This window comes from Rhopilema esculentum, chromosome 10 (assembly GCF_057945365.1).
Source record: "Rhopilema esculentum isolate cy_ngs chromosome 10, ASM5794536v1, whole genome shotgun sequence".
Taxonomy (NCBI): Eukaryota; Metazoa; Cnidaria; class Scyphozoa; order Rhizostomeae; family Rhizostomatidae; genus Rhopilema; species Rhopilema esculentum.
Genome location: NC_142824.1, coordinates 641,304 through 653,524, shown reverse-complemented (window position 1 = coordinate 653,524; position 12,221 = coordinate 641,304). Strand labels below are relative to the sequence as shown.

Sequence of the window (12,221 nt, the reverse complement as noted above, 5' to 3'; positions counted from 1 at the left end):
AGGCCTAGCAAGCTCTGGTGCTCTGACATTTCCCTCTTCATCCTTTTCACTTTTTCGGAATAGACATGCAAGCGCCAAAGGAATTGATCGTCTCCAAACTGCGGCTTAACTTCTTACAGACTTGCAGTAGGTCTTTATCTGCATATTAGGTTATTTCTTCCACGGGTTATGTTACCCTGCAAATCTTTTCATGAAAATCCTGTGATAGCACAGGCCATGATAACAGCATTCCCCATAGCAAAAAATCCCCATAGCAAAAAACCCTCTTCTTGAGAATGATTATGATGTAAATTTGAGTTATACAGTTATACACAAAAAACCAAATTTGAGTTCCACGTTATTGACACCTTCCAGTTGGGTAAAGTTTTTGGCAAATTCAAAACCTCAAAGGGTTGTGGTCCTGATGGCATTTCTAGCTGTTTCCTGAAAATTGCACTTCCGGTTATCTCAGAATCTCTTTGCGATATTTTCAATCTTTCAATTGCTACTGGTTGTTTTCCTGATAGCTGGAAAATTGCCAGAGTAGCCCCAATTTTTAAAAATGGCCAACCTAACGATCGATCTAACTACAGAACTTTATATGTCCTGCCTGTTTTAGCCAGGGTATTTGGAAAACCTATCTTCAACCAGCTGTACGATTACTTGGAGGAAAACAAACATTTATCTTCAAAACAATCTGGCTTCAGAGCTCTTCATTCTGTTGTCACTTGCCTTTTTAACAACACAGATGACTGGTATGTGAACATGGACAATGGCAGATACACTGCAAATATTTTCATTGATCTCAAAAAAGCATTTGACACTTAGACCATGGCATTTTACTTGCGAAGTTGAGAAAGTATGGTGTTGAAAACCTAGAACTTACTTAGTTTACGTCATATCTAACCACAAGAAAGCAATTCTGCAAAGTAAATCGGGTATGTTCTAAATCCGAAGATATTCACTGTGGGGTCCCCCATGGTTCATGTGTTGGCCCTCTATTGTTCTGATTTATATCAATGATCTTCCGTTCTCTCTGAAAAAAGGTAGAATAAAAGAATGTACGGCGACGACACCAGTATTTCTTACTCTTCTTCGAGCTTAGCAGATATAAATAAAACTCTAAACAGTGAACTGAACGATTTGAAGCAATGATTGCAGGATAATAAACTTTCTTTGAATGTTCTAAAAATACAAGCTCTGAATATAGCTCCCAGCCCAGAAATAAGAAAACTACTGATAAAACAGTTGATCATCCACAGTTTTTTATTGGTGGCTCTCAAGTTGTAAATGTTGACCGAACAAAGTATCTGAGTGTGATAATCGATAGAGGCTTGAATTGGGAAGAACACGTTAACAGTCTCCGTACCAAAGTTTCTCGTGCAATCGGATTTTTGAAATATTCCAGAAATTTTTTACCTCAAAACACGTTGAGTAAAACGTATTAGGGTATTATCAAGCCACATTTTCGGTTCGGTTCTGATGCCAAACAGGCACCTTCTCTTGCCACCTTTAAGAGAAGAATAAAAAACTAACTATGAACGACCATTCCTATTTCGTAGTATCTATCTTCTTACTTATTAATGTTTTTGTCATAGCCCCCTGAAAAGCAGTTCTCATGGACTGGACTGATGGAACCATATCATAATAGCCAATGACTGCACATAGTTCATTTGTGTTTCCACTTGGCTTCACTCATTGCATGAACCAAAAACGCCCCCTTATCGCCCTTTCTTCCTGCTTTAGCCCCAGTATCAAGGTAAATATAATTAAGAGTCAATTTCAAGAAACAAACCCTTCCGGCAGAGAAATTTTCTTCGCAATTTATATTCTAAATAAATTGTATTTGATAAGCAAGAATAAATTTGCTATTCACAATTCTTAGACGCTGCAATGTCTTTCAAAGTACCTGATAATTCTATTTCTTGCTTGTATAAATATAATGCTATCGGGGATGAGCAATGCTATTTGTGATGCCTTCGTGTTACTGAATCTATAAGCTGGCGCTTTGCAAGAGATGGGAGGGTCAAAAACATGTATTACTCCCTCATACTTGCAATGCAAGTGGGTAATGCGAAACCTTGATAGAAATAGTGGCCTGTCCTTAATTAGAATCCTATAAAGATTTTGATAATCTGAATACTGTACGCTGACAAAATTGATTCTTGAAATTCTGAAAAGAGTCTACAAATAAGGCCAGAGAAAGGTCCCAGATCTCAGTAAAAGCTTCGAGTAAGTGTATATTCGCGAATTTTGGCATTCAAAAATTAGAAAACTGAATTACTATTAACGTTGCCTAATTACTATCTTTATCGGTCGAAATTACTTCGAGATTTCAACGTTTGGAATGTTTAAAAAGTTTTGCAAGTTTTTTAAACCTAAACTGAAATATTTTATAAAAATAACACTCCTGGTTAACCTCCAAGCTTTGATGATAAACGGCATTTTCCGAAAATAACCCTTATATAGTAATAACCCTTATATAGTAATAACCCTTATATACGCCCGATTTTAATCAGCTGACAAACCGATGTTTGCCGACAAAAATGTCTTGTTTAGGGCAATTTTGGCGGGGGGGGGGGGGGGGGGGGTGGGTGGGGGTGGCGTTGTAAGGATTTGGTAGGCGTCATTATTGATTTGGAAGCAGCTGATTCCAAATGCAAAAACACAAACACGACGTTACACTCTCGATATGCTCAACTGCGAAGCGTTCGGTGTCCTTCAGCTCACCAATAATCGATGCATTTGACGGTGGAAATCGTGGCTCCTCCCGGTAGACAGCTTGAATATTCTAAAAAAAGAACATTTACATTTAAGAAGAGAAAAATCGATTCAATTTTAAGAAATAAATCAGAAAATGGTCATATTGACATTAGATCTTATTTAACGTAAACAAATTAAAAACTAGAGTTTATAATTTGATATCTCTATTTAATAGACTTTACCCTCAACGCTTATACTATTTCATTTAACCGATAAATATTCTTTTCTTGGTTTCAATACTGAAAAATATTGACTGATTCTCAAGAAATTACGGTATATTCTGAATTACGCAGACGACGATTCTTTGGTTTCTTCCTCTAAAAGCATGTCAATTTTAGTCTATTTTGATCAAGAAAGATCGTTCGGATACAAATGGTATTAACATTAACGACAGAAAATTAAATCATAAAAAAGGTGTAAAGATTTTAGGCGTCCTGCTGCCATTCGCAACCCCCCATTCACACATTTGCTACCTGTCAATGCAGTGGCTTTTGCCTCTTTGTAAATCTCGTGTTAATACTGCCAATTTGTTTCATTGCTGAGACACTTTAATATTTCTCCTTTTGCAAAACATATCTTAAAAAATGACGTTGTGAGTCAATACGTTAAGTTGAGTCATGGCTAGACAGGATGATCGAAATAAATTCGAATAGATAAAGAATGTAAATACGATTCCAAACGTAAGGAAACAGCTGAATCGATTTAAGATACATCTATGCATTGCTCATAATCCAATTTACATAAATTGAGTAGGTATAAAAAGCCAACCTGGATGATGTCATCTGTACCAGTTGTCACCAAAACAAACATATCTAGGTCCTTTGGATTGAGTAGACAAATGTAACGAACCCTCGAGTCTTCAGACAAAAATTCTCGGTAAGCTGTGCCAAATTTACCACTCAGAGTTCTAAAAAAATAATCAGAAACTTGCTGAAACAAATGAATCTAGTAAAAAGCTGAACTACATTGATTATCAACCATGATATTTTCCTGTAGGAAATTAAAATGCTGCATAAAGACATACGAAATCTCAGTAAATACATATGTAGTACCTTGCTAGGCCATGTTTATGCGGTTTTGAGTTCCCAAGCAGCGTTAATATTGTATCCACTCGCTTGTCGATGGACGACAAAGAGTACAATTTGACTAGCCCGAGCAACAGCTTTATCTCAGATACTGATATATTCTGCAATGAAACAAAGTGATAGTCACACAACGTTTCAGTGTAATTCACGAGTTTTACGAACGATATACATTCTAGAATATTTGCGGATACCTAAACCGAGGAAAATAAAATAGTTTTCCCCTAGATGAGATCTGTCTGCACTATGCCTACTTAACACGAAAATGGAAGCAAGAGGCATGAACTGGTAACATCAGAATTACCGGAACGATGTCTTTTCTTATCTGTTGCAAGACTGCAGACAATTTCCATTGGCTGATCGCAGTGTCGCTCTCTTTCCGTGTTTCCATCTTTTTCTTGTGCTTCTTTGCTGACGTTTCATCGTCAAAGCAATCCATCAGCAGCAACTGATACCACATGAAGTCTCTCCAGCAATTACTTAGGCAGGTACATGCTACTTTGGAAAGACGCCCGCTCACGAAGGCAACTTCGTTTATCAAAAAATTGCTTTCTGCTTGTTCGTTGCTTTCTGCTAGCTGACCAGAGCTTGAAGACTTTCTGATATTTATTTGAACTGGAGCTGCAGCAGAAATGGCGTCATTTGAATTTGATCTTGGAATGAATGGCTCACAAGAAGTTGACCGGGGCATCTGTTGCTGGAATGCATTTGGGAATTCATGCTGGTGCTTCGCTGTAAGAAGCGCCGTGTCTGAGCTCGGACTGGAAATCGCATTGGGCGAATTCGAGTCACCTTCATTGAGAGACCCTGGCCAGGTCGGTACTTTCACGGGACCGCTTTGACTCGGTTCCTCGTATTCGGTGAATGAATGACTGCTCGTTCTTGTGCTGAATCGGACGCGAAGTTTTGGGCCTGTTGAAAATAATATATTGCAAGTTTATGTCATACGGAAAAATAGTTTATAAAAATACAGAAGATAGCTAACAAGGAATTCAAAGATGTAAGAAAGTAGAAGATAAAGAATACAATTAAAAAGTTCGTTTCAGTTCAGTCCAAGCCATTATCCACTGACTTTAATTTCTTTTTAAGCAAAATGTGAGTTTAGAAAGGTTTTTCCATAAAAGGGGACCAAATATTGAAAGCTTGAGAAGTTCAGCTGTCAGGATAAGTAGAAAATCGAATTACTTCAATTTTGAGTTCATATTCATAAAAAAGAAATTCACGTCTTTATTCCACTTTTAAAAAAGGAACAATCAAACAAATACCAGAGGCTTGAGTATCATCAGAATTCTGGGCAAGAGATCTTTCAGAGCCAGAAAACGTCCTTTTTCGTCTGCTCCTGAGGCTACTCAGCTGGCTTCGCAAAGAGCGTCTTGGATACAACTCTCGCCTGTTTGTTAAAACAAGAAAAAATTTCAAATTCAAAACTTCTTTGTCTTGAGATGGACTCAAAGTGATGATGACGTTTCCGTCAAAATCGGCCGAATCTCTACGAAAACCTGAAGTCAGCTTTTGGAACTCGCCCTTGTCTTTCGATTTGCTAGTGTAGTACATGTAGCTTAGAATGGTTTGATCGGTGCTTGCTTCCTCTTTATTCGCTGAATCATCGATGCGCGTGATCTTTGCAGGGTCCATTTTGTATCTCTCTGCGTTTATAGACAGATAACTGAAAACTTCCTTCGTTTCCACACCAGCCGAACACGGGATGCTGACTGTCCCTAGAACAAACAAATGTCTCACAAACAACGATGCTGCAGTCTTACCTAAGAAATATCAAAGTCGCATCACATAGCAAAACACAAAGAAAAGACATGCCACAAGAATGCAGAAATTTCAATAAAGTTGTATCTGTAGAATCTCTACACAGCCTGTCCTCTAACTGATACTCTTGTTTAATAAATCAAACAAAAATATTTACGGTAAAAGAAAAAGAGTGAATGGGATTTGGCTCCAACTTACCTTGTGCAAGGTAGCAGCAGGAGAACGGGGGCGGCGTAGGAAAGATTTCTATCATTCTTTCAAATAATCTCTGCACAGGATAACCAGGGTAAAATATCGTGTTCCGTCCAGACAAGAACTGTTGAGCTTGTCTGAGTTGAAAGTCATAAGCAAAGGAGTGAATATGCATGAGTTCTTTATACTTGCTGCAGTCCTCCTGAAAAAGCCATCTCTCCTAAAACGGACGAGAGGAATCGCTATTTCAATTGCAAGCATTTCATCTGCAATTATAAATTCCACACAAAACTGAGCAGTCAAAGGCAGATATCTACCAGAAAGGACTTGCTGCTTTGAAACAACAAAAATAATCATGCTGTCATATATCACAAATCAATTGAACGGATAAACGGAGATAATCAATCCCTGGATAAAACAAAAATCTCACCGGCATTGTCACAAATCGTTCCAAGGACTTAACTCTTGATGCTTCAAATGAAAATATCTTCAAAGATAGATTGTCATTCTGAAAAAAACATTGCATATTCAGAGACAGTCACAGTATAGCGATCACAAAATTACAATCACAGACTAACAGTTCCAGAGAACAATTAAACAAAGGGAAGTATTAAAGCAATTGAATAATTTTTTACAAGAAGTATTTAAAGAGAAGTATTTAAAAAAGCAAGAAAAGTCTTGAAAGGGAAAAAGGTGAGTTTTTAATTGCATATTCGCCTACGCAAACATAATTTTCTTACTCTGCACGAGAGCTCTAATATCAGAATTCCTGCGTTTGAACTCTTCTGCAAGTAATTCACATTTGGGCGGGTTCTTGTTGAATTCTGCAAGTGAAATGACGTAATGTTTATAATTCAAGTGCTAAAAGACGTGAAACGTTTTATGTTTGCTAATTTAACAAGAATAAAAAATTCAAAATTACGTTAATCGTATTTGGACACAATCAGAAAAATCTCATTTAAATACCTCAACTCCTGCCTTTGGTGGTACGCGTTTAAAGCTTCCCTTAGCAATCCGCAAATTTTGGCTGGAGGTAAAAATGAGAAAAGTGTTGTTGACAAGTGGAAAACAGCAAAAAAGAAAGAAAAAGAACTTTTAAAAAATTATCTCGGCGGTACCATGCTAAAACAAGGGTAACAAAGGTAGTATCAGTAATGAAAATATTAAGTCATGATAAGATTAAATAATAGGCAAAGGGAAAAATGAAACGAATATAGAAACAAAAAAGAGGGAGGAAGCAAGGAAAGCTATTAAGATAAATGAAGCAGAGGTAGAATGGACAAAGGGAAGAACAAAGGGAAAGAAAGGGGGAAAATTCATAAAAAGGCAAAGACAAGAATAGAAACAGCTAAAAAGTAACAAAAAAGGAAATAGGCATCTAAGGCAAAAACGCGCAAAAAGGGAGGAGCATAAATAAAAAGAAAATCAAATGAAAAGAAATGAACGTTGATGACAAGGAAAAAAGTTAGCAAAAATATTGATGGAAAAGCAGAAGAATGCACTAAACATGGAGTAAGGAAAAGCTTTGCATGCAATAAGCTTTGCATGCTGCAAGAAGGCGCTAAGCCCAGGTCAAAGCGATTTTCAGTGTTATCACCAAGCGCCATTGATGAGTCTGCTGATTTTAAAACTGTTCCGGTTCGTTTTAGTTTATTTCTCTGTATTCGATAGTATGTGTGGGAACTTGACACATGAATATCCGAATTGTTCCATGGAAGACCCTTCATGGGCATTCCTATCCATCACAAAATGAATGAATTAGGAGGGGAAAGAGGCAAAAAGCAATAAAGTTTGCGAAAAAGAATGGTATGTGCGAAAGAGAAAATTGCAGGGATATGGATAGAAAGAAACAGATGGGATAAAATTTGAAATAAACAAGCGAATAATAGGCTGAAAGTACCTTTTATTGCTTGACTGAAGCTGGATAAGGCAAAATCCGAGTGTCTGCAGATAATGAATGTATTTCTGCATGACAGACCATTTGAGCTCACCATACCAGTCATGACCTTGCTCTCGAGTATTCGAGTCTTTAACAGCAACAGCAACTTTAGACTCGTGCGTGGCTTCCTCTTTTTGCTTCTAAGAGACAAAGAGGGCTTGTTAGAGTGGCAAATAGCACGGTCTTCATGCCAGCATTAAAACAGGGTAGATGGTATTTGAAATTATGTGACTTCAGAAAAGATTCACTGAAATCGCGTTTCGAGTAAGCCTAGAGACAATTCTGAGCAGACAACTACATTGTTGAGATGCAATACATTCAATTCATATATTCCTAGGCGAGGGTTTTGATCGAAAAATTAAAATGTTGGGTATAAATTGACAAGGAGAGCATACCATACTTTTAGTAAAGCAGAAAAGAGTGACAATTCAATGGCCAGGGAAGTTACACTGCCTGTACGAAAACCAAGAAGCTCAAAACATTCTGTAGAAATCGTCGAATGTTTGGTATGAATTGTACACTTCAACCCAATAAAGTAACGTTCTACAATATCTATTGACAGAGGCTGTCCAGCAATTATGCTAAATCTGAATCGCTGAATCTGAGCTGACAACGCACCGTTGTTTCCATGTTGCCACTTGGACGGGGCCGATTGCCAGACGATTTACTACCTTTGATAAAAAGCAGAGGTGTTTGGCAAAAATGAATAAAGTGACTGTGTCTTTTCAGCAAACTAAGTCTGTTTTCCTGGGAAAGGAAAAAACCGGAAGTGGAAACGCAGAAACAACAAATTGTTATTACAATAATAAATGCAATTATTACTCTGATTCCGGAAGTAATTCACATAATACATTTCTATCAACAAAGAAGAACATGGATTAATATCAAAATGATCAGAAAAACGAATAATTATTGAGAAACAGGCAGGTTACTTATCCAACTGGAAAGTATATTAGATGACATATAAGTCTCCTGCCTGTCTGTGCAGCATAAGTGTGAAAAGTTCTAAGAAAGTTAATGGCTTTTAACTTTTAATATAACAGCATCGTGGAATGAAAAATTAAATTTAAAAAAAGACTTACGTGATGGGTAGAAGAAAAATACAAAGATACAGTCAAGCTTAGAGACTTTGAAAGGGTAAAAACCCAGTTTGCATTGGAGATGCTATACAGCGATAGTGCAAAAGCCGCATTTTAAATGTAGGTCTGTTCTAGCTTATCTTGCTAGACTTGTATAAGTGATTGGCAAAAAGCAATTCACCCTGCCAAAAATGTTATTACAAAACTTTGGTTCATCAATTGCCTAAGGGAAGTAGTTCACATTTGTATGCATCAGCAGAAACGAAAGACTAAATTCATGTAGCTCGATATAGATTGAATTTCTGTATCGTATTTTGGAAATATCTCAGACAGTCTTGCTGAGGTCAGCCAAATATAAACTTTCAGAAAGAATTTTACCATTAAACTGCATCTTTTAGCTTTTTTAAAGCCACCTCATTACTTCAATAACTTACATTCCTCTTCTTATCTTTTAATCTTCATTTTTGTTGACTTGATAACACTTAACCGATGTAGATTGATAAGCAGAAATAATATTCACTACTGTCTACCATAAACTCGAATGGGTACAAAAATTGTGGAATTTGATAAAACGTATAAAAATACAACAAAGACCTATTAGGTTAGCAATTTGTGTCTAAAAGCACGATTCTTCTTGTGCTTATTATGAGGTAAATTTGAAGACTTACGTAAATCGGAAGGTGTGGTCCACAGCTGAGCCACATCTCTAGGCTTTCCCGTAGCTTGGCCTGTTGGCTTTCCACTAGAACAGATTGAGATTCACAAAATAAAAAAATTGTTTTTCGCAGTTTAATAAAACATACTAGCAATGAATGAAAAAACACAAAAAGGCCGCATTATTTAAATAACATGAATATCAAAGAGTGGTTTACCATTTATTTTCATCTTTGTCACTTCCTAGAAAGAAACAAGATATGTAATTATGGAAAATATTGGCAAATAAGAATAGATATCTCCATTGATCAGGAAAAAGGAACGTTGCTTATTTAAAAGATAATATGTTTTCCTTTAAAGTAAAACGAACATGAAAAATATAATTAATTTACGAAAATAACTCTGCTGAATACCTGGTATTGATGGCCTATTCTCTTCACTGGATCAGCTGACAGTCTGAAGTTCTCTTTATGCAGGGGTTTACACGGAGCCGTGTCTCGAAATGTGTCATCTAGAGATGGCAGTTTCCAGCCCAATGACTTCTCTTGGTCAGTCGAGATACCTTTACTCTTCTGCAAGAAAATGAATTCTTATGGTTTCTGATCGAAAGCAACTCCAATGGAGTAGCAGTGCCGGTATAAATCGCCTTGAAACACGTGAAGCTGAAAGTAAACAAACTTTACAGGAGGATAATAGCGTCTCGTTCACCAGCGGGTTTGCTTGGTGCCTAGTCCAGTTACCAGTCACCAGCTAGCTTTGCTTTACCTTAAGAGGCTTAGCTGGCGGTACTTTTGCCACGTCGGACACAAATTGATTTACTGACCTATTTTTTAGCTTTCACAGATAAGAAGAGCTGTACAAATTTCACTTAGACTTTCTAAAGCCGGGCTGAACATCGCTTGAAAGTAGAGAAAACCCGTATCAACGATATTACTGTCTCTATTTTTAATTGAATCGACATTACATCTAATTCAGTAGCAATATTTACTAAAGAATGCGAGATAGTGCCAGCATATACCTGGGTTAAATAAATATTTGATTCTGGCTCTTCCTTTTAACAGCCTTTCTCAAAGATTTGAAAGCGAAGTTGTACCTACCTCTCTCGATACCGGAACCGTTTCTTTCAGCAAACTGGTGATGTGAACATGGTATGTCGATGAACAAAACGATGCAGTTTCCTTTAATAACGAGAAAAAAATAACAATAGCTGAAAGTGACAATAAAAAGGCCGGAACGAAGAAAGGAAAAAATCGTTAGATATAAGATTCAAGTCATTCAAATTACGAAATAGAAACAAATAAGAGTGGAGAATAATTCGATAATATTGAAAACAACGCAACTACCTCATCTTGACCCTCCTGAGAAAACTGCAAATGATGAAAAAGCCCTAGCTTCTGCATTGCCAAGCACGATGCCAAATGATACCTGGCATTATGCCAAGCGTACAGTCGATTTAACTGCTTGTCAAGCAGCGAATTCACTTCCACAGGAAAGTTGTACGTGAAAATGACAACCTGTTGGAAAAAGGTAGCCAGTCACTATTTCAATATTGGATGGATGAATCTAGTTTGATGGCCAGAAGAAACAAGATGAGACATGCAAAAGAGAAACTGTCGGGAAAATTCAGTTCTTTGGGGTTTATTTAGTCTGACACAATATTCAGTATTGTTGGTCGATGTTAAATCAATCAATTAAAAATAAAAAGCTCTAAGGCGCTGGTAATGATCAAGGCTCGTTCCACACGTTAAACTTCTTATGCGCTGAACTAAATTCAATTTGGTGCAGTACCTGGACTTGTTTGGAACGACTTGTTTGTGGCGAGCTAAAATGAATTAGGTTCGCCGCATGGGAAGAGCGACGTTTGACCTAGGCCTTAATTTTGCCGCTCTTCGGCGAACCTAATTGTGTCTATGAATGTTTTTACATGAAGTATTTCAGGTTTGCTTATGAACATTCTAGATTGCCTCTGAACACACGCGTTTCGCTTTTGTGAGAAGATTGCTGATTGAATCCAGAGTAAGAGGAGATTGGCCGAAGCAAGATTGAATATTCTAGTGAAGCGAAGAAGGAGAGTTCAAGTGGTTCTACTTTCTGTCATGTTGTTGACAGCTTCGAGGAAACTGACAGCAGCCTAACAAGGAATAAAGGCGAAGATGAACGGAATAGGCAGTTAATTGTTATTAAGAAGCAGAAAATATCATGAGACCATTTGGGCTAGCCAGCATTTAAGTTTTCTACACAGGTTATAGTGGAAATGAGCTTCACTACTTATATGAATAAATATTAATGATAAATTATAAAGCATATCATACTAACCTTTCTATTAACAAACTTGACTATGTAGAATTTCTGTCTCGGCACAAAACCTGGCTTCATGCAAGAAGGCGCGAGATTGTCCATGAATCGGCCACCAGAGTATCTGGCTGTGCCATCCGACACAAACGGCTTAAACTGCTGCTTGCTGAAACTTGTGTTGGAAATTCCTTTTTCCTCTTCGTCAGAAACAGCTATAAAGTAATGAGTGAGTTAAAATCATATAGCTAAATAGAAATGATTTAATTTATGACCATATAAGCGATAAATTGAATTGTGTGAAACTGTATCAAAACAACATTAATGCAAAATCTCACGTTGCAGAGTCCTAGATAAGCAGCTTCAGGCCAGAAATGAAGAAGAAAGAAAAGTTTGGTATGAAGAACACTAAGTGATATCCATTTGAATAAGAAATTTTCTAAACGGCATTGGACAGAAAGGGGTCAAGTGATATTATTG

General features: G+C 37.1%; 1 protein-coding gene across 2 annotated transcripts in view; it reads right to left on the bottom strand.

Moving 5' to 3' along the window:
* Nucleotides 1–1,759: 1,759 nt before the first annotated feature.
* Nucleotides 1,760–12,221, bottom strand: part of LOC135693269 (KICSTOR complex protein SZT2) — a 38,134-nt gene continuing 27,672 nt past the window's right edge. For both annotated transcript variants that reach the window (XM_065211713.2, XM_065211705.2), the window contains exons 44-60: nucleotides 11,766–11,956; nucleotides 10,793–10,963; nucleotides 10,547–10,627; nucleotides 9,863–10,021; nucleotides 9,668–9,692; nucleotides 9,464–9,537; nucleotides 8,335–8,463; nucleotides 7,678–7,856; nucleotides 6,744–6,804; nucleotides 6,518–6,601; nucleotides 6,208–6,285; nucleotides 5,784–5,997; nucleotides 5,090–5,542; nucleotides 4,129–4,736; nucleotides 3,795–3,928; nucleotides 3,511–3,649; nucleotides 1,760–2,770 (exon numbers count right to left, since the gene is read on the bottom strand). In XM_065211713.2, the coding sequence (XP_065067785.2) occupies nucleotides 2,609–2,770; nucleotides 3,511–3,649; nucleotides 3,795–3,928; nucleotides 4,129–4,736; nucleotides 5,090–5,542; nucleotides 5,784–5,997; nucleotides 6,208–6,285; nucleotides 6,518–6,601; nucleotides 6,744–6,804; nucleotides 7,678–7,856; nucleotides 8,335–8,463; nucleotides 9,464–9,537; nucleotides 9,668–9,692; nucleotides 9,863–10,021; nucleotides 10,547–10,627; nucleotides 10,793–10,963; nucleotides 11,766–11,956 (2,942 nt within the window). In that variant the 3' untranslated portion in view covers nucleotides 1,760–2,608. The remainder of the gene's footprint in view (nucleotides 2,771–3,510; nucleotides 3,650–3,794; nucleotides 3,929–4,128; nucleotides 4,737–5,089; nucleotides 5,543–5,783; nucleotides 5,998–6,207; nucleotides 6,286–6,517; nucleotides 6,602–6,743; nucleotides 6,805–7,677; nucleotides 7,857–8,334; nucleotides 8,464–9,463; nucleotides 9,538–9,667; nucleotides 9,693–9,862; nucleotides 10,022–10,546; nucleotides 10,628–10,792; nucleotides 10,964–11,765; nucleotides 11,957–12,221) is intronic.